This window comes from Mus musculus, chromosome X (assembly GCF_000001635.26).
Source record: "Mus musculus strain C57BL/6J chromosome X, GRCm38.p6 C57BL/6J".
Taxonomy (NCBI): domain Eukaryota; kingdom Metazoa; phylum Chordata; class Mammalia; order Rodentia; family Muridae; genus Mus; species Mus musculus.
Window position 1 is genome coordinate 75,017,589 of NC_000086.7, and position 18,922 is coordinate 75,036,510.

Sequence of the window (18,922 nt, forward strand, 5' to 3'; positions counted from 1 at the left end):
AATTGTCCAAGCAAATGGTCCAAAGAAATGAGCTGGAGAAACCATTCTAATATTGAATAAAATCGACTTCCAACCCAAAGTTATCAAAAAAGACAAGGAGGGGCACTTCATACTCAGCAAAGGTAAAATCTTCCAAGATGTATTCTCAATTCTGAATATCTATGCTCCAAATGCAAGGGCATCCATATTCATTAAAGAAACTATAGTAAAGCTCAAAGCACATATTGGACCTCACACAATAATAGCAGGAGACTTCAACACCATACTGTCATCAATGGACAGATCCTGGAAACAGAAACTAAATAGAGACACAATGAAACTAACAGAAGTTATGAAACAAATGGATTTAACAGATATCTACAGAACATTTTATCCGAAAACAAAAGGATATGCTTTCTTCTCAGCACTTCATGGTACCTCCTCCAAAACTGGCCATTAAATTGGTCACAAAACAGGCCTCCACAGATACAAAAATATTGAAATTATCCCATGCATCTTATCAGATCACCATGGACTAAGCTTATCTTCAATAATAACATAAGAAAGCCAACATTCACGTGTAAACTAAATAATACTCTACTCAATGATACCTTGGTCAAGGAAGAAATAAAGAAAGACTTTTTAGATTTTAACGAAAATGAAGCTACAACATACACAAACTTGTAGGACACAATGAAAGCAATGTTAAGAGGAAAACTCATAGCTCTGAGTGACTCCAAAAAGAAACTGAAAGAGCATACACTAGCAGCTTGACAGTACACCTAAAAGCTCTAGAACAAAAGGAAGCAATTTCACCCAAGTGGAGTAGACAGCAGGAAGTGATCAAACTCAGGGCTGAAATCAACCAAGTGGACACAAGAAAAACTATTCAAAGAATCAACCGAACCAGGAGCTGCTTCTTTGAGAAAATCAACAAGATAGATAAACCCGTAGCCAGACTCACTAGAGAGCACAGGGACACTATCCTAATTAACAAAATCAGAAATGAAAAGAGAGACATAACAACAGAAGCTGAGGAAATCCAAAATATCATCAGATCCTACTACAAAACGCTATACTCAACAAAACCGGAAAATCTGGATGAAATGGACAAATTTCTAGACAGATACCAGGTACCAAAGTTAAATGAGGAACTGATTAATGACCTAAACAGTCCCATATCCCCTAAAGAAATAGAAGCAGTCATTAATAATCTACCAACCAAAAAAAGCCCAGGACCAGATGGGTTTAGTGCAGAGTTCTATCAGATTTTCAAAGAAGACCTAATTCCAATACTCCTCAAACTATTCCACAAAATAGAAACAGAAGGTATTCTACCCAATTCATTCTATGAAGCCACAATTACTCTGATACCTAAACCACACAAAGACCCAACAAAGATAGAGTACTTCAGACCAATTTCCCTTATGAATATTGATACAAATATATGAAATAAAATTCTCGCTAACCGAATCCAAGAACACATCAAAACAATGATCCATCATGACCAAGTAGGCTTCATTTCAGGGATGCAGGGATGGTTTAATATACAGAAATCCATCAATGTAATCCACTATATAAACAAACTCAAAGACAAAAACCACATGATCATCTTGTTAGATGATATGAGAGCATTTGACAAAATCCAACACTTATTAATAATAAAAGTCTTAGAAAGATCAAGAATTCAAGGCCCATGCCTAAACATAATAAAAGCAATATACAGCAAACCTGTAGCCAACAACAAACTAAATGGAGAGAAGCTGGAAGCAATCCCACTAAAATCAGAGACTAGACAAGGCTGCCCACCTTCTTCCTTCCTATTCAATATAGTAGTCAAAGTCCTAGCCAGAGCAATTCGACAACAAAAGGAGGTGAAGGGGATACTAATTGGAAAGGAAGAAGTCAAAATATCACTATTTGCAGATGATATGATAGTATATATAAGTGATCCTAAAAATTCTACCAGAGAACTCCTAAACCTGATTAACAGCTTCAGTGCAGTAGCTGGATATAAAATTAACTTAAATTATTAAAAGAAATCAGTGGCCTTTCTCTACACAAAGGATAAACATGCTGAGAAAGAAATTAAGAAACAACACCCTTCACAATAATCACAAATAATATAAAATATCTCGGTGTGACCCTAATTAATGAAGTGAAAGATCTGTATGATAAGAACTTCAAGTCTCTGAAGAAAGAAATCAAAGAAGATCTCAGAAGATGGAAAGATCTCCCATGCTCATGGATTGGCAGGATCAATATAGTAAAAATGGCTATCTTGCCAAAAGCAATCTACAGATTCAATGCAATCCTCATCAAAATTCCAACCTAATTCGTCAACAAATTAGAAAGGGCAATTTGCAAATTCGTCTGGAATAACAAAAAACCTAGGATAGCAAAAAATATTCCCAATGATAAAATACCCTCTGGTGGAATCACCATGCCTGACCTTAAGCTGTACTACAGAGCAATTGTGATAAAAACAGCATGGTACTGGTATAGTGACAGACAAGTAGACCAATGGAATAGAATTGAAGACCCAGAAATGAACCCACACACCTATGGTCACTTGATCTTCGACAAGGGAGCTAAAACCATCCAGTGGAAGAAAGACAGCATTTTCAACAAATGGTGCTGGCACAACTGGTTGTTATCATGTAGAAGAATGCGAATCGATCCATTCCTATCTCCTTGTACAAATCTCAAGTCTAAATGGATCAAGGAACTCCACATAAAACCAGAGACACTGAAACTTATCGAGGAGAAAGTGGGGAAAAGCCTTGAAGATATGGCCACAGGGGGGAAATTCCTGAACAGAGCAGCAATGGCTTGTGCTGTAAGATCGAGAATTGACAAATGGGGCCTCAAAAAATTGCAAAGCTTCTGTAAGGCAAAAGACACTGTCAATAAGACACAAAGGCCACCAACAGATTGGAAAACTATCGTTACTGATCGTAAATCAGATAGGGGTCTAATATCCAATGTATATAAAGAACTCAAGAAGGTGGACTCCAGAAAATCAAATAACTCTATTAAAAATGTGGTACAGAGCTAAACAAAGAATTCTCACCTGACGAATACTGAATGGCTGAGAAGCACCTGAAAAAGTGTTCAACATCCTTAATTATCAAGGAAATGCACATTAAAACAACCCTGAGATTCCACCTCACACCAGTCATAATGTCTAAGATCAAAAACTCAGGTGAGAGCAGATGCTGGCGAGGATGTGGAGAAAAAGAAACACTCTTCCATTGTTGGTGGGATTGCAAGCTAATACAAGCACTCTGGAAATCAGCCTGGCAGTTCTTCAGAAAATTGGAAAAAAAACACCACCAGAAGATCCAGCAATTCCTCTCCTGGACAAATACCCAGAAGATGTTTCAACTTGCAATAAGGACACATTCTCCAGTATGTTCATAGCAGCCTTATTTATAACAGCCAGAAACTGGAAAGAACCCAGATGTCCCTCGACAGAGGAATGAATACAGAAAATGTGGTACATTTACACAATGGAGTACTATTCAGCAATTAAAAACAATGAATTCCTGAAATTCTTAGGCAAATAGATGCATCTGGAGGATATCATCCTGAGTGAGGTAACCCAATCATAAAAGAACACATATGATATGCACTCACTGATAAGCAGATATTATACCAGAAACTTAGAATATCTGAGATACAATTTGCAAAACACACGAAACTCAAGAACAAGGAAGGACAAAGTGTGGATAGTTCAGTCATTCTTAGAATGGGGAACTAAATACCCATGGAAGGAGTTACAGAGACCAAGTTCGGAGCTGACACTGAAAGAAAGACCATCTAGAGACTTCCCCACCTGGGAATCCATCCCATATACAACCACCAAACCCAAACACTATTGCATTTGCCAGAAAGATTTTGCTGACAGGACTCTGACAAAGCTCTCTCTTGTGAGGCTATGCCAATGCCTGGCAAATTCAAAAGTGGATGCTCATAGTCATCTATTGGATTGAACAAGGGCCCCCAATGAAGGAGCTAGAGAAAGTACCCAAGGAGCTAAAGTGGACTGCAACCCTATAGGGGGAACAACAATATGAACTAACCAGTACTCCCAGAGCTGTGTCTCTAGTTGCATATGTAACAGATTATGACCTAGTTGGCCATCAATGGGAAGAGAGGCCCTTGGTATAATGAAGACCATATGCCCCAGTACAGGGGAATGCCAGGGCCAGGAAGCTGGAATGAGTGTGTTGGGGAGCAGGGCAGGGGAAGGGTATAGGGGGCTTTGGGGATAGCATTTGAAATGTAAATGAAGAAAATATCTAATAAAAATGCCCTAATTAAAAATAAATAAATAAATTACAAAAGAAGTTGGTATGATAAAGTGATGGCCTTTTTTCTTATATAAATTAAATGCAAATTAAAGATGTAACAAGTTGTGATTCATTGCAAGTAGTCAAGTGTAACTAATGCCTAAGGACAACCATTTGTATCTTATATATCAGAATTACTTTATAGTTTGAAAGCAGTTTGCACACACTTCTTGTATATAAAGTATATAATTACAGGATACAGTGGTAATGCTTTAAAACATGAACCTCATTTTAAAAATTGACAGGTACGGTATCTTTTAATGATCATCTTTTCTGTTTATTGTAAAAGTATGTTAAAAATAAAAGATTAATAAGAAAAATACAGAAAGTTGGTGTGTGTATATAAATAGTTTCTATATAAAGTTTATGTAGATGGAAAAAATACAGAAGACCTCAGAAAATAGAGATCTCAAATGCTCATGGATTTGTAGGACTAACATAGTAAAAATGGCCATCCTACCAAAAGCAATCTACAGATTCAATGATATCCCCATTGAAATTCCAACACAATTCTTCAAAGGCATGGAAAGAGCAATTTTAAATTCATATGGAAAAAAAAGAACCCAGGATAGAGAAAAAAAGCATGTGTCATGTTTAATTACTATTTCCTTACTCAGAGAGATTTGAAAACCAATTTGCCTTCCTTACACTTTGACTAAACTCCTTTGATATACGGTCTTAATGAGTAATAGTATATTGTTAGTAAGTAAGTAAGTGTATTTAGGGGGCAGGGAGAGAGAATAAGGGGGTTTTGTGTATGTCTGACATCCACAGGGTAGCATAAACAAATATAATATGATGTTTAGACTGATGAGGTCCTGGCAAAATAAATGAATGCACTAAGAATTAATAAAGAGTTTACTAAAAACTCAGTGATGCCCCGCCTGGGAGGGCTTTGCCAGAGCACCTGGGGGAGCCATCTTGGTTCCCGGATCCCTCAGAGACTAGTCTGTGCAGGTGAGAGTGTGGACTACAGAAGCTAACAGCTTCTGGGACAGGCCCTGTTTCAGGCAACAACCCTGAGATTTCACCTCACAGCAGTCAGAATGGCTAAGATCAAAAATTCAGGTGACAGCAGATGCTGGCAAGGATGTGGAAAAAGAGGAACACTCCTCCATTGCTGATGAGATTGCAAACTTGTACAACCACTCTGGAAGTCAGTCTGGCAGATCCTCAGAAAATTGGACATAGTACTACCGGAGGATCCCGTAATACCTCTCCTGGGCATATATCCAGAAGATGTTCCAACTGGCAAGAAGGACACATGCTCCACTATGTTCATAGCAGCCTTATTTATAATAGCCAGAAGCTGGAAAGAACCCAGATGCCCCTCAACAGAGGAAGGGATACAGAAAATGTGGTACATTTACACAATGGAGTACTACTCAGCTATTAAAAAGAATGAATTTATGAAATTCCTAGGCAAATGGATGGATCTGGAGGGCATCATCCTGAGTGAGGTAACCCAATCACAAAAGAACTCACATGATATGTATTCACTGATAAGTGGATATTAGCCCAGAAACTTAGAATACCTAAGATACAAGATACAATTTGCAAAACACATGAAACTCAAGAGGAACGAAGACCAAAGTGTGGACACTTTGCCCCTTCTTAGAATTGGGAACAAAACACCCATGGAAGGAGTTACAGAGACAAAGTTTGGAGCTGAGATGAAAGGATGGACCATCTAGAGACTGCCATATCCGGGGATCCATCCCATAATCAGCCTCCAAATGCTGACACCATTGCATACACTAGCAAGATTTTGCTGAAAGGACCCTGATATAGCTGTCTATATGAGGCTATGCCGGGGCCTAGTAAACACAGAATTGGATGCTCACAGTTGGCTATTTGATGGAACACAGGGCCCCCAATGGAGGAGCTAGAGAAAGTACCCAAGGAGCTAAAGGGGTCTGCAACCCTATAGGTGGAACAACAATATGAACTAACCAGTATCCCCTGAGCTCGTGTCTCTAGCTGCATATGTATCAGAAGATGGCCTAGTCGGCCATCATTGAAAAGAGAGGCCCCTTGGTCTTGTAAACTTTATATGCCCCAGTATGGGGGAATGCCAGGGCCAAGAAGTGGGAGTGGGTGGGTAGGGGAGTGGGGGCAGAGGGTCTGGGGGAGTTTTGGGATAGCATTGGAAATGTAAATGAAAAAATACCTGATTAAAAAAATAAAGTAAAAAAAAAGTCAGTGAGGATACTTGTCAAGCAGCCTTTGAAAGCGTCAGAGAACTGGAATGGAAGAGTGGTAGACAATGGCACTATATGCAAAACTGCAAGTCATTCACATTGGAGAGTATGTCAGTAGACAAAATTAATGAGACTAGGTAAGAATTATATATAGCCAATCAGGATCTAAAAAGAATGTGTGAATTGAGATGCCCAATGAAACTAACAAAATTGATAAGAAATGGGATGAGCTATAATCTCCAGGATCATTATGCAGGTGAAAGGCAGAGAAGAAAATGGGATCAATTTGAAGCAAAACCATATGACCTTCTACATACATGCTAAAGTAGGCCCTCAGGTGACACCAAACAAAAGTCAGTAGCTCAGTCTCTGATGAGCAGATTCCAACCTGGGCAAGGACTAACAATAGACAGGGTCTCCAGGCCTTTACAGTATTTGTAGCAATCTATGAATCTTTCCTGGTGGTTAGGCTCAAAAGGAAAATGTAGGTACCTAGGAACAGGAGAGTTTTGTGTGCTCTCACCATACAGTCAGCCTCTTTAGGAGACTGGACTGGTTTCAACAAAGAATGTTACTAGTGGACACAATGTGTGATAAGGAGTTGTAAAGGATAGTTTTTGCCCATAATTCTTTGCCTTAGCACCCATCACTTACCTTTCCAGGACCCCACATGGTCTAACCCAGAGAGAGAGATTCTTCTTGGTACCATAGTATACCCTGGCTTCTTGTTACTGCTGTGCCCAGTCAACAAGGGCTGATCTTGGCGTTGTTCAGAGAGATAACTTGGCTTAGGGGGACGAGGAGGTGGAGTGTTAGACATAATGTTTAGTTCTTTTACCCCACTGGGTAAGGAAACTTGCTTTTCTTCTACATGAACTGTGGGGTTTAAGGAAGATTCCAACAATGGTGAAGAAGACATGAGGTTCCTAGATGGGCCATTGATTTCTCTATTCCAGATTAAAGAAGCCTGGGGCCGTATGGAAGGAAAATCCTGAGATACTTTCCCATGGTGCAAGGGATGGACCAAATTATTAGAGATAAATGGCTGTAGACCATCAAGAAAAACATCATCAAATGAAGTCTGTGCCAATGAGTGGTTTGAATTTGACCAGCTATCACATCTGGTGGGAAGACTGAAGGAAAAAAAAACAAATAAATTTGATTGCTATGTAGACATCCACACATAAAAGTCACATGTACCTATTAAAAAGTTGTCATATGCCACCTTTTGTTCTACTTGTAGAGACTTATTTTTTCTACAACCCACAGTTATACCAACTCCTTAGTGCAGACAAAAAGTCTGCTAGGTCTTTTTCATCCTATATAGCACAAGATGAGTATGAAAATTGCAAGGTTAGAAATGAAAGCCATGGGCTGGAGGGATGGCTCAGTGGTTAAGAGCACTGACTGCTCTGCTCTTCCAGGTGTCCTGAGTTCAATTCCCAGCAACCATATGGTGGCTCACAACCATCTGTAATGGGATCTTATGCCCTCTTCTGGTGTGTCTGAAGACAGCTACAGTGTACTCACATACATAAAATAAATAAATCTTAAAACAAACAAACAAAAAGACTGTTTTAAAAAAAGAAAGAAATGAAAGCCACAATGTTGAAACCCATAACTCATTTTATTTAGCATACTACTTCATCTTTAATAGTGATATTGATAATCATCTGCCCTTGTCCTTGGCAATAGTAAGAAAGAGATAATACTAGACCCATCTACTAGAAATTATTTTTGCTAAACAGGTGTATTTGGCTATGTGCTTCAAGCACATCTCAAAGACTTTGCAAAAGGGAATGTCGGCTCTGTGAACAGAGTAGAACATGCTGGAAGGCCCAGTTGAGTCTCAAAAGTAAGCATACCTGGCATGGTGTAGTCTTCCAGTCTCACAGTTGGACAGGATCAGATAATCAGGAAGGAACAGAAACTCTGACTCACGTCTGGTTTCCTCAGTGACTACACTATTAGTGTTTCGGTCATCTTTTAGTAAGGCAGAGTTGGCAACATGGACAGTATGAAGTGAACTGGCAGGAGATGGCTGGAAGGAGGAGGGCATGTGAGAGAGACTCTCCATGGAATCTGCAGGAAAAATCATTTCCCAGGTAAGTGTTTAATGAATGGCTATAACATTCAAAGTTTTTCAAATAGCATCCAAAACCCAAGTAGGAGATGCGAATCACAGCTGGTGTTTGTATGAGTGGAGGTAACCACTTCCTTAAGCTATAAACAGTGTCTGAAAAAGGAGACCAATGTTCCAAGGGTGGAGTGTTGAATCAATTAAAAGTCAACACACACATACACACACACACACACACACACACACACACACACACACACAAAACAACAATAACAACAACCCCCCCCCAAGCATTCTTGGCTGAAAAACTACAGTTCAATAGCTTAACAGTTCTCATCAGCAGCTTTGTATTGTTTATTTACTCAACAAACATACATATATGTGGGCATCATATTTATGCATAACAAGTCTATATATACTTACATATGCATTCATGCATATAAATATTATGATTTGGATATGATGTACCCCCTCTCCAAGGATCATATGGGGAAGGCTTTGACACTGACTAATGAATTGAATCATTGAGTGGATCATGTTAACTCTCACTAAGAATGGATTAATCTACTAAGGAATTTATAATTTGGTGGCATTATTTGGAGGTGGTAGAAAGTTTTGAAGTCATGATTTCTGGGTGGTGGTGGCAGCAACAACACATACCTTTAATCCCAGCACTTGGGAGGCAGAATCAGGCAGATCTATGAGTTTAAGGCCTGCCTGGGTCTACAGATCAAGTTCCAGAACAGATAGGGCTGTTACAGAAACTCTGTCTTGAAAAACAAAACAAAAAACAAAACAAACAAAAAAGAAGTCATGATTTCTAAAAAGATTAGTACCATGAAAAAGAAGTTAAATGGGAATGGAAAGATGGCTCAGCAGTTAAGAGGTCCTGACTGCTCTTCCAGAGGTCCTGAGTTCAACTTCCAGCAAAAAATAAATGAATAAATAAATAAATAAATAAATAAATAAATAAATCTTTTTAAAAAGAAGTTAAATGGACTGGGTATGAAGCACAGTGATGGGGTGCATGCCTACTAAAATCAAGGCTCTGGGCCAAATCTCTAAATGTGTACCAATGACAACAATACTAATAATGTGAAGCACTTTGCGCCCAAAATTAGGAAAGCTGTGTTGATGATACATGGAGAGTCAGCATGACCCTAGCCATTACAAGAATAAAGTGTTAAAGTATAAACCCATTTGAAAGACTCTCCTTTGAGAAGAGGGTGATATCATGATACCCTAATCATAGGATGCCTTGCTTACACAAAGCTACCCAAGTTTAGTAACACAGATATTTGGACGTTGCTGCAGTCATGTTTCAAGAAGGACTAGCTACCACCATGAACTGGTGGTAGACACTAGCATTATCACAAGATGCTGGTTTTACAAGGATACTGAATCTAAGAGTCTTGGAATCTTGGGGCTGTCCTTCTAGATTGCAAAGGAAACAACCAGACAACGTGTGCTAGGATCAGATGATTTGAGAGGAGTCCATGAGAGGGCACTATATAAAGCTGTGTGAATGAAGCTCAAGATAGGAGGGAGAATGTGAAGAATGTGGACCATCTTTACTTGCTTTGTTTTGTTTTGTTTTGTTTTGTTTTGTTTTGAGATAGGATTTATTTGTCTACCTTTGGATGTCCTGGAACTCACTTTGTAGACCAGGCTGGCCTCAAACTCACAGAGATTTACCTGCCTCTGCTTCCTGAGTGCTGGGATTAAAGGTGTGCTCCACCATTGCCTGACCACAAAATGTCTTCTAAAGAAAGGCACTGGGAGCAAGTGGAGCTAACCTAGGGAGTAAACCATATGAGCTGTAGTAGCTAACAAGGTTGGAGGAACACGGCTCTCCAAACCCTGAGGAGCTCACATTATGGTGCTCTATGCTCCAACTAAAGGACATGAAATTATAGGATTTAAAACTTGTCCTGCTGGGTCTTGGCTTTTCTTGGGTCCCACCCCTTCTTTCTTATGCCTCCATCCCTGAATTTTGAAATTGGAATGTTTAGTCTGTGCCATTTTATGTTGGGAGTATGTAAATTGTTTGATTTTTTTAATAGGGTCTCACAAACAAGAGATTGCTTCTAGTCTCCAGATAAGATTTTGTACTTGGATTTTTGAGTAACCCTGAATTTGTTGATTCTTTGGGGAAAGAATTTGCATGTTTAGTTGTGTATAGGATAGTTATAGCATGTTAGGTAGAATTACAATCATGTTGCTGTCTCTATTTGGAGTTTAAGTATAATTTAAGGGAATTTAATAAGGTATCAGATGGACAAAGATGATTAATTTTATCAACTTGGCTGAACTGAAAAATGACTTAAAAGTTATTCAAGCACAGTTCTGTGAGGATAGGAATTTTCACAGATGATTAAGGGAAGAGAAGTGTGTACATCATCCAATGAACTAGGACCTTGGATGAAGGAAAAAGAGAACAAAGAAGCCCACAAGTATAGGCATGCATTCTCCTTGCTTCTGGCTACTATGAAGTGAGCAACTGTGATGAGCACATATTTTTGCAGCTATGACCGTGTGCCTCACAATAGGCTAACAGCAATAGGCCTATAAACAAAGGAGCCAAGCAATCATAGACAGAAACAATCAGTCAAAATAAATCTGTTCCCCTTTGTTTTTGTTTTTTTTTTTTTTGTTTTTTTTGGCACTGCATCAAAAAGCATATTGCATATGCATAAATTGTGTGTATATTCATTTTTATGTGGAAATTCTATTAGTGCATCTATATATGTGACTGGAATCTTTCTAACTCTGATGATGTAGCTGAAACAAAGACCCTGTCTTTACTTGAGTTTACACTATCCCAGAGGAGTCACATAAGGAACAGATAAATACAATGATGTTGATAATTGTTATATATATAAGGAGAAAGAAAATAACAGTGTGTTTTGATGGCCAAGTAACTCTCTGTTTCTCAGGAAAACTAATCTGACCAAAGTCTAAGAACAGGGATCAAAAATTAATGAGGATTAAGAACTAATGGGAACTCCAGATCATAAAAAGCTTGCTTTTATTTTTTTCTTTGTATGTGTGTCATTTTTAAAAAAAAAAAACCTTCTCTCAGATATTACATCCTGACCACAGTTTTCAATGCTGGGTTCCTAAGTCAAAGTGACCCTGAACTTCCTGAAGTCATGTCTGGGTTCTACTAAACATCTGTTTTCTTCACGTGTCCCCTGTATATAACATAGAGATGACAATAGCACATCTACCACAGAGCCAATATGGGATAAGACAAATTCATAGGGAAGATACAATGTTCACTGGTCTGTAGCTGTCAGAGACAGAAGCAAATACTGTACAGCTGTTCCCTCTTATTGTACTTTCCCTTTCTGTGATTTTGTTTACCTGAAATCAACCGTGGTCTAAAAATATGAAATGGCAAATTTCAGAAATAAGGAAGTAGCATGTTTTTAAAAAGATTTTTAGTCTCTCTCTCTCTCTCTCTCTCTCTCTCTGTGTGTGTGTGTGTGTGTGTGTGTGTGTGTGTGTGTGTGTGTACATAGTTATATGAGTGTGGGTATATACACACAGTGACTGTGAAGATCAGAAAAGGGCTTTGGGTTCCTTGGATCTGGAGTTACAGGAAGTTATGAGTTGCCTAATGTGGGTGATGGAAACCAAAAACAGGTTCTCTGCCAGAGCAGTTTGCACTCTTCACCACTGAGCCTTCTCTCTATCCCTGGAAGTCATAAGTTTTAAATTGTAAGGTATTATTTATAGTTTGATAAACTTTTGTGCCATCTACTATGCCTGGTATTTTAATCTTTTCTTTGTCCAGCATATCCACATTCTACACTATATGTCCATCAGTCATTTAGCAGCTCTCTTTGTTAGCAAGTTAATTGTCACAGCACCACAGTAATTTTTTAGTAACTTTTTTTTGCTTAATAATAAGATACAATTTGCTAAACGCATGAAATTTAAGAATGAAGACCAAAGTGTGGACACTTTGCCCCTTCTTAGAAATGGGAACAAAACACCCATGGAAGGAGTTACAGAGACAAAATTTGGAGCTGTGACGAAAGGATGGACCATCTAGTGATTGCCATATGCAGGGATCCACCCCATAATCAGCTTCCAAACGCTGACACCATTGCATACACTAGCAAGATTTTGCTGAAAGGACCCAGATATAGCTGTCTCTTGTGAGACTATGCCTGGGCCTAGCAAACACAGAAGTGGATGCTCACAGTCAGCTATTGGATGGATCACACGGCCCCCAATGGAGGAGCTAGAGAAATTACCCAAGGAGCTAAAGGGAACTGCAACCCTATAGGTGGAACAACAATATGAACTAACCAGTACCCCGGAGCTCTTGTCTCTAGCTGCATATGTACCAAAAGATGGCCTAGTCAGCCATCACTGCAAAGAGAGGCCCATTGGACTTGCAAACTTTATATGCCCCAGTACAGGGGAACCCCAGGGCCAAAAAGGGGGAGTGGGTGGGTAGGGGATTGGGGGGATGGGTATGGGGGACTTTTGGGATAGCATTGAAAATGTAAATGAGGAAAATACCTAATAAAAAATAAATTAAAAAAAATAGCCTCAATATGTAAGAGTAGTAATCCCAGAAATTGGATTATGTAAAATAAAAGTCATGAAGTGCTTCTGTTAGTACAAACAGGTGACATATTTTCACCTAATAAGAAAAAATCTTATACTAAGGTTGCAAGATTAGCATAAGAATGAGCCTTCTGCTAGGGTGGTGAGGCAGGAGTGGGTAGATGGGTGGGAAGCACCCTCATAGAAGCAGGGTAAGGGGGGATGGAATAGGGAATTTGCAGAGGGGAAAGCAGGAAAGGGGATAACATTTGAAAAGTAAAGAAAATATCCAATTTAAAAAAAAGAATCAGTCTTCTATTCATGAAATTGTGAAAGAAAAAGAAATATGTACTAATCATGCTGTCCCACTTCAAACTACAAAAGTTTCTGATGACTGTCATAGCGTATGATAAATACTTATGTAAGATGGAAACGCATTAAATTTGTGTGTCTGTATGTAGAGAAAATGATATACCATCAAAAGTAGACTTTGATATTATTTGAGGCTTCAGGCATCTACTTGGAATTTTGAAATCGATCCCTTGCAAAAAAGAGGGTGGTGCATGTGGAAAACTGCAAGAAAACCTTTATAACATGAATTTTAGATGAAAAAAAAAAAAAGACTTGGTCTTTATATTCTCCTAAAAACTGAGGGAATAAAAAGAGTTGTGGGGAAGTTTGGTTTCTTCCTGAGGCTTTATTCTAGTACCTTTTGGACCTCTGGTGTGTGTGTGTGTGTGTGTGTGTGTGTGTGTGTGTGTGTGTGTGTGTACAACTGCTAGATGAGAAATGAAAAAGGAAGTGAATTATAACAGGATGTATGAAAAATATATGTGTAAAAGTTTGGCTAAATGTAAGAATTAGGGTAGTGAAGAGTCAGCAACAAATACCACTGGAAAAGATGATCAAGGAGGTTTGTTGGGTTTGCTTGACATCAGGCTCTAGGCATGATGGATATACTGCTACTTTGCAAGTTCTATCTGTTGTAACAAAGATAAAGCATTTGCTGTTCATTTCCTTTTCTTTGCGTGCTTTCAAAGCTCAACAATGTTACTACATAAATAAGCTTCACTGGCTCATGAAAAGAAATGGAAGCACACACGCATGTTTGCCTTAGAGATGTAACCCTGACTCTCCACTGATACCTGGTGTTATAATGTGGATACTTCCTTGGTAGATGGTAAAAAGAGCAAAAGAGTTATTTAAATGTTGAAGTATGTGCCAAGATTAGGGATACAATTTCTGTCTACTAAACAAAGAAGCTAAAAGAAACCAGATTCAAAATCCCCTATTCTGTCAGAATATGGTATAATTGGGCTCTGTGGTGACTAATCTTAGTTGTCAAACTGACTACATCTGAAATCAACTATAACCTAAGTGACTGGGCATGACTGTGAAGGGTTTTCATGATTGAATCATTTGAGGTGAGATGGCACACCCTGAATCTTGGCCATACCTTCTGGTAGCAGCCCACATAAAAGCACGAGAAAAGAAAGAACTTTTGCTTTTTATCTGCTTGTCCTCACTCTGGCTGCCAAGTTCATCTATCCTGTTGTTGAGGCATTTTTTTTGCTGGTATTAGAACATATTTAAGGATTCCTATATACACAGAATACCAACTGAGACAACATCCTCATGAATTGAACAACTATCTGATTGTTGGGCTTTTCATCATGAGACAGTCATTGTTGGACTAGCTGGACCACACTCGTAAGCCCCTCTAACAAAGTCTCTCTCTCCTCTCTCTCTCTCTCCTCTCTCTCTCTCTCCTCTCCCTCTCTCTCCTCTCTCTCTCTCTCCTCTCTCTCTCCTCTCTCTCTCTCTCCTCTCTCTCTCTCTCTCTCTCTCTCTCTCTCTCTCTCTCTCGTTACTTAATAGAACCTTGACTAACACCAGCAAAAAAATAAAATCTATGAAGGGAAGTGAATTATAACGCAAGGCTAAAAACCATCCTGTATGTTACATGGGAATGGAAGTATGTGGAGACAGGGTGAAAACTAAGAGAAGAGATGGAAGAGAAGGAGTAGAATTAGGGAGATGGGGAGGGGGAGAGAAAAAAGAAGAGGAGGAACGAATTGAATTCAAGTACCCTCAATGCCCAGAAGTGACCCAGAGCAAACTTCCAGGTTGTTTATCAGCAGAGATCTCCAATATTATGTGTATAGGCAGATTTTCCCTTTCCACATTTGGACTTCGATCCTACTACAAAGTGAAAGACAGTGCTTTCTAGTGTTGTATAGAATTTAGTAGGAGTAGCTTATATTAGGAGTAGTAGTATATTAGGTTGCCAAATTGCCTTCACAGAGGCAGGCACCTTGTATCACTTATTTGCAGTAGCTTTCCAGTACCAGCAAACCATCGTGGACCATTCTTTTGTTCACAGGAGTTCCAACCCTGCTCTTACCTGCACCATCTTCCAGATGACTGAAATTGCAAACTTGACTGATGCTGTGTACCCACACCTGCATTTCTTCCTCAGTCTTGGCTACTAGGTAGAATGTACGGGAAGTGGTCTTGACAATAAACACAAAATTTTTCTGAAATTCCTTCCTAATGAAACCAGGGCCTGCATGTTTCCACACAGTGCATTCACTGAGGTCTATCACACGGATGGGCTTGTTGGAGTGCTTGTTGCGGTAGTATTCTAAGACATCAGGATTGCCACTCATGCGGCCCCGCCTGAGGACAAACCAGCGTTTGCGCCAAGCCTGCGGAGGAAATTTAACATAAAGTTATTAGACCAGTTGTTCATTTTTCTCAAGCTCTGCGAAGAAAAACTGCCATTTTAAAGTAACACTTTTTTGAGAGAGAGAGAGAGCTGGAAGGACTCACAAAGGCTAAGCTAGGCTCAAACTCCCTATGCAGCCAAAGATTACCTCAAATTCTTGATTTAAGGGGCTAGGGGCTGGATTGATGCTCAGTAGTTAATAGCATTTACTGCTCTTGAAGATAACCTGGGTTCAGTTTCCAGCAATTACATGGCAGCTCACAACCACCTGTAACTCCAGCTTCAGGGGATCTGATGCCTCTTCTGATTTCAAATGCATGAGTTCTGCACATAGTTTATAAATTTACATGCAGAAAAAAACATTCACACATTAGATAAAATAAGTAAACGAAATGTGTGTATGTGTTGAATAGTTCATGTCAATTTGACACAAGCAAGAGTCATCTGAGAGGAAAGATACTTAATTGAGAAAATGCCTCTATAAGATCAGGCTGTAAACAAGCCTATAGGGCATTTTCCTAACTGGTGATTGATGGGGGGGAGCCCAGCCTATTGTAGGTAATTCCATCCCCTGGGCTGGTATAACTGAGTTATAAGAAAGCAGGCTGAGCAAACCATGGGGAGAGAGTCAGTAAGCAGCCCCTCCATGGCTTCTGCATCAGCTTCTGTCTCCAGGTTTCTGCCCTGCTTGAGATACTGTCCTGACTTCCTTTGATGATGAACAGTGATATGGAAGTATGAACAAAATGTCATTTCCTCCCCAACTTGCTTTTTGGTCATGGTATTTTACCACAGCAATAGAAACCCCTAAGACTTAGATTACCCAAGATACAATTTGCAAAACACATGACACTCAAGAAGAAGGAAGACCAAAGTGTGGATACTTCGTTCCTCCTTAGAATGGGGAACAAAATACCCATGGAAGGAGGTACAGAGACAAAGTTCAGAGCTGAGACAGTAGAAAGGATCATCCAGAGACTGCCCCACCTGGGGATCCATCCCATATACAACCACCAAACCCAGACACTATTGCATATGCCAACAAATTTTGCTGACAGGACCCTGATATAGCTATCTCTTGTGAGGCTATGCCAGTGCCTGGCAAATACAGAAGTGGTTGCTCACAGTCATCTATTGGATGGAACACAGGGCCCCCAATGGAGGAGCTAGAGAAAGTACCCAAGGAGCTAAAGGGGTCTGCAACCCTATAAGAGGAACATCAATATGAACTAACCAGTACCACAAGAGCTTATGTGTCTAGCTGCATATGTAGCAGAGGATGGCCTAGTTGGGAGGAGAGGCCCTTGGTCTTGTGAAGATTATATGCCCCAATACAGGAGAATGCCAGGGCCAGGAAGCAGGAGTGGGTGGGTTGGGGAGCAGGGTGGGAGGAGGGTATAGGGGACATTCAGAGAGGAAACTAGGAAAGGGGATAGCATTTGAAATGTAAATGAAGAAAATATCTAATAAAAATTAAAAAAAAAAAAAAGAAGAAACCCTAAGACTATATTTCCTGATTTTCTCTTCCCTCCATTTCCCAAGTGCTGGTATTAATAATTCATAACCATACCAAACTTTCTAAGAATACATTTGGTACTAAAGGAGAAATATGTCACCTTCAAGTCTGCTTTACTAGGACTTGGGGAGTCTAATAATGTAATTTACAGCCACAGTTCCCCATATTTTTACTTTTATGTATCCCTTAATCCTAGCCCACATGGATAGCATAGAATTACTTTCTGCTGCAGAGATTGGAAGCATTAGCACTAAGTGGGAATGAGCACAGGAAAGTACAACAGGGTGACAACAAATGCAAGTGGCAAGATTTATAGCTCTATGGTGTTTTTCTCAAATGCAATGGCATGTGTGACAGCCGGATGTGTGGTTCTGCCAGGAGGCATGGTGACCATAAAATAGGAAGTCTTCTGTAGCTCTAGCCTTTAAAAAAGATTTGGTTTTGTTTGTTTTATTGTATGGTTGTTATGTCTGCACACCAGAAGAGACTATTGGCTTCCATGGTACTACAGGTATAGATGGCTGCGAGCTACCATGTGATTGCTAGGAACTGATTTTAGGACCTTTGAAAGAGCACCTAGTACTCTGAACCCTGAGTAATTTCTCTAGCATCCATATCTCTAGCTTATAAGCCTACTCTGACCAAGAAACTAAGAGGGGAAAAGAAGCCATCATTTGAAATCTCTGTCTCTCTCCCTCTCTCTACAAGACAAGGGACACCAAAGCAAGAGGACAGTCACTGAGTTTAGTTGGGACAGCTAAAGCCCTTCCTGGTTCTGCCTTTACGTACATATAAAACTCTGCGAAGAAATTTGACTCTGAGACGATGAAGAAGGCACCATGATTGTGTTTTTTTTTTTTCAAACAAGAAATAACAGCATGCATGTATGCTTATGGGAATGATCTAGAAGGAAGAGAAAAATGAATGATTCAAATGCCTGTTGCAAAAACACAGCATTGCCAAGCATGGTGATAAAAATCTTTAAGCCTAGAACTTGAGAGGCAGAAGCAGGTAAGACTCCATGAGTTCACAGCTGGATACTGAGTCCCAGTTCATCTGGGCTACAAAGTGAGATCTAGTCTCAAAAAACAATCACAACAACCAAAACAAGAAAACATGACACTGAATGGAAGTTAGCCATTAAGAACAACAGAAATTCACCTTGTTCTGGGGTTCAGAAAGTAGCAGGCAGGAAACTTCAGCTTTGGATTCAACAGGGACAAAAAAAAAAAAAAGATGCTATTATGCATGTGTGCTAAGGAAAGCTTCAGTGGGAGGCCTGAAACATCCCAGCCTTTCCAAAGGTCAATTTGGTGAGGAAACACAAAGAGGAACTTTTTTGAAATTCTTTAAAATAAGAATGGTTCCAAAGGGGGAAATCAAATGGAGCAGAGAAGTATTAAAATAAAATTTAATACTTTTAACAAAGAGGTGAGATGACACAGACAAGTTTATAATCCATTCATTCAGAAAGTACCAATTAATCTACTAATATGCTGG

At 39.4% G+C, this 18,922-nt stretch overlaps 1 protein-coding gene across 1 annotated transcript in view; it reads right to left on the minus strand.

Annotated features, from left to right (window-relative positions):
• Gab3 (growth factor receptor bound protein 2-associated protein 3) overlaps positions 1-18,922 on the minus strand; it is a 96,361-nt gene that overhangs the window by 29,044 nt on the left and 48,395 nt on the right. The window contains exons 2-4 of the mRNA NM_181584.4: positions 15,583-15,886; positions 8,401-8,617; positions 7,190-7,668 (exon numbers count right to left, since the gene is read on the minus strand). Coding sequence (NP_853615.1) covers positions 7,190-7,668; positions 8,401-8,617; positions 15,583-15,886 — 1,000 coding nt within the window. The remainder of the gene's footprint in view (positions 1-7,189; positions 7,669-8,400; positions 8,618-15,582; positions 15,887-18,922) is intronic.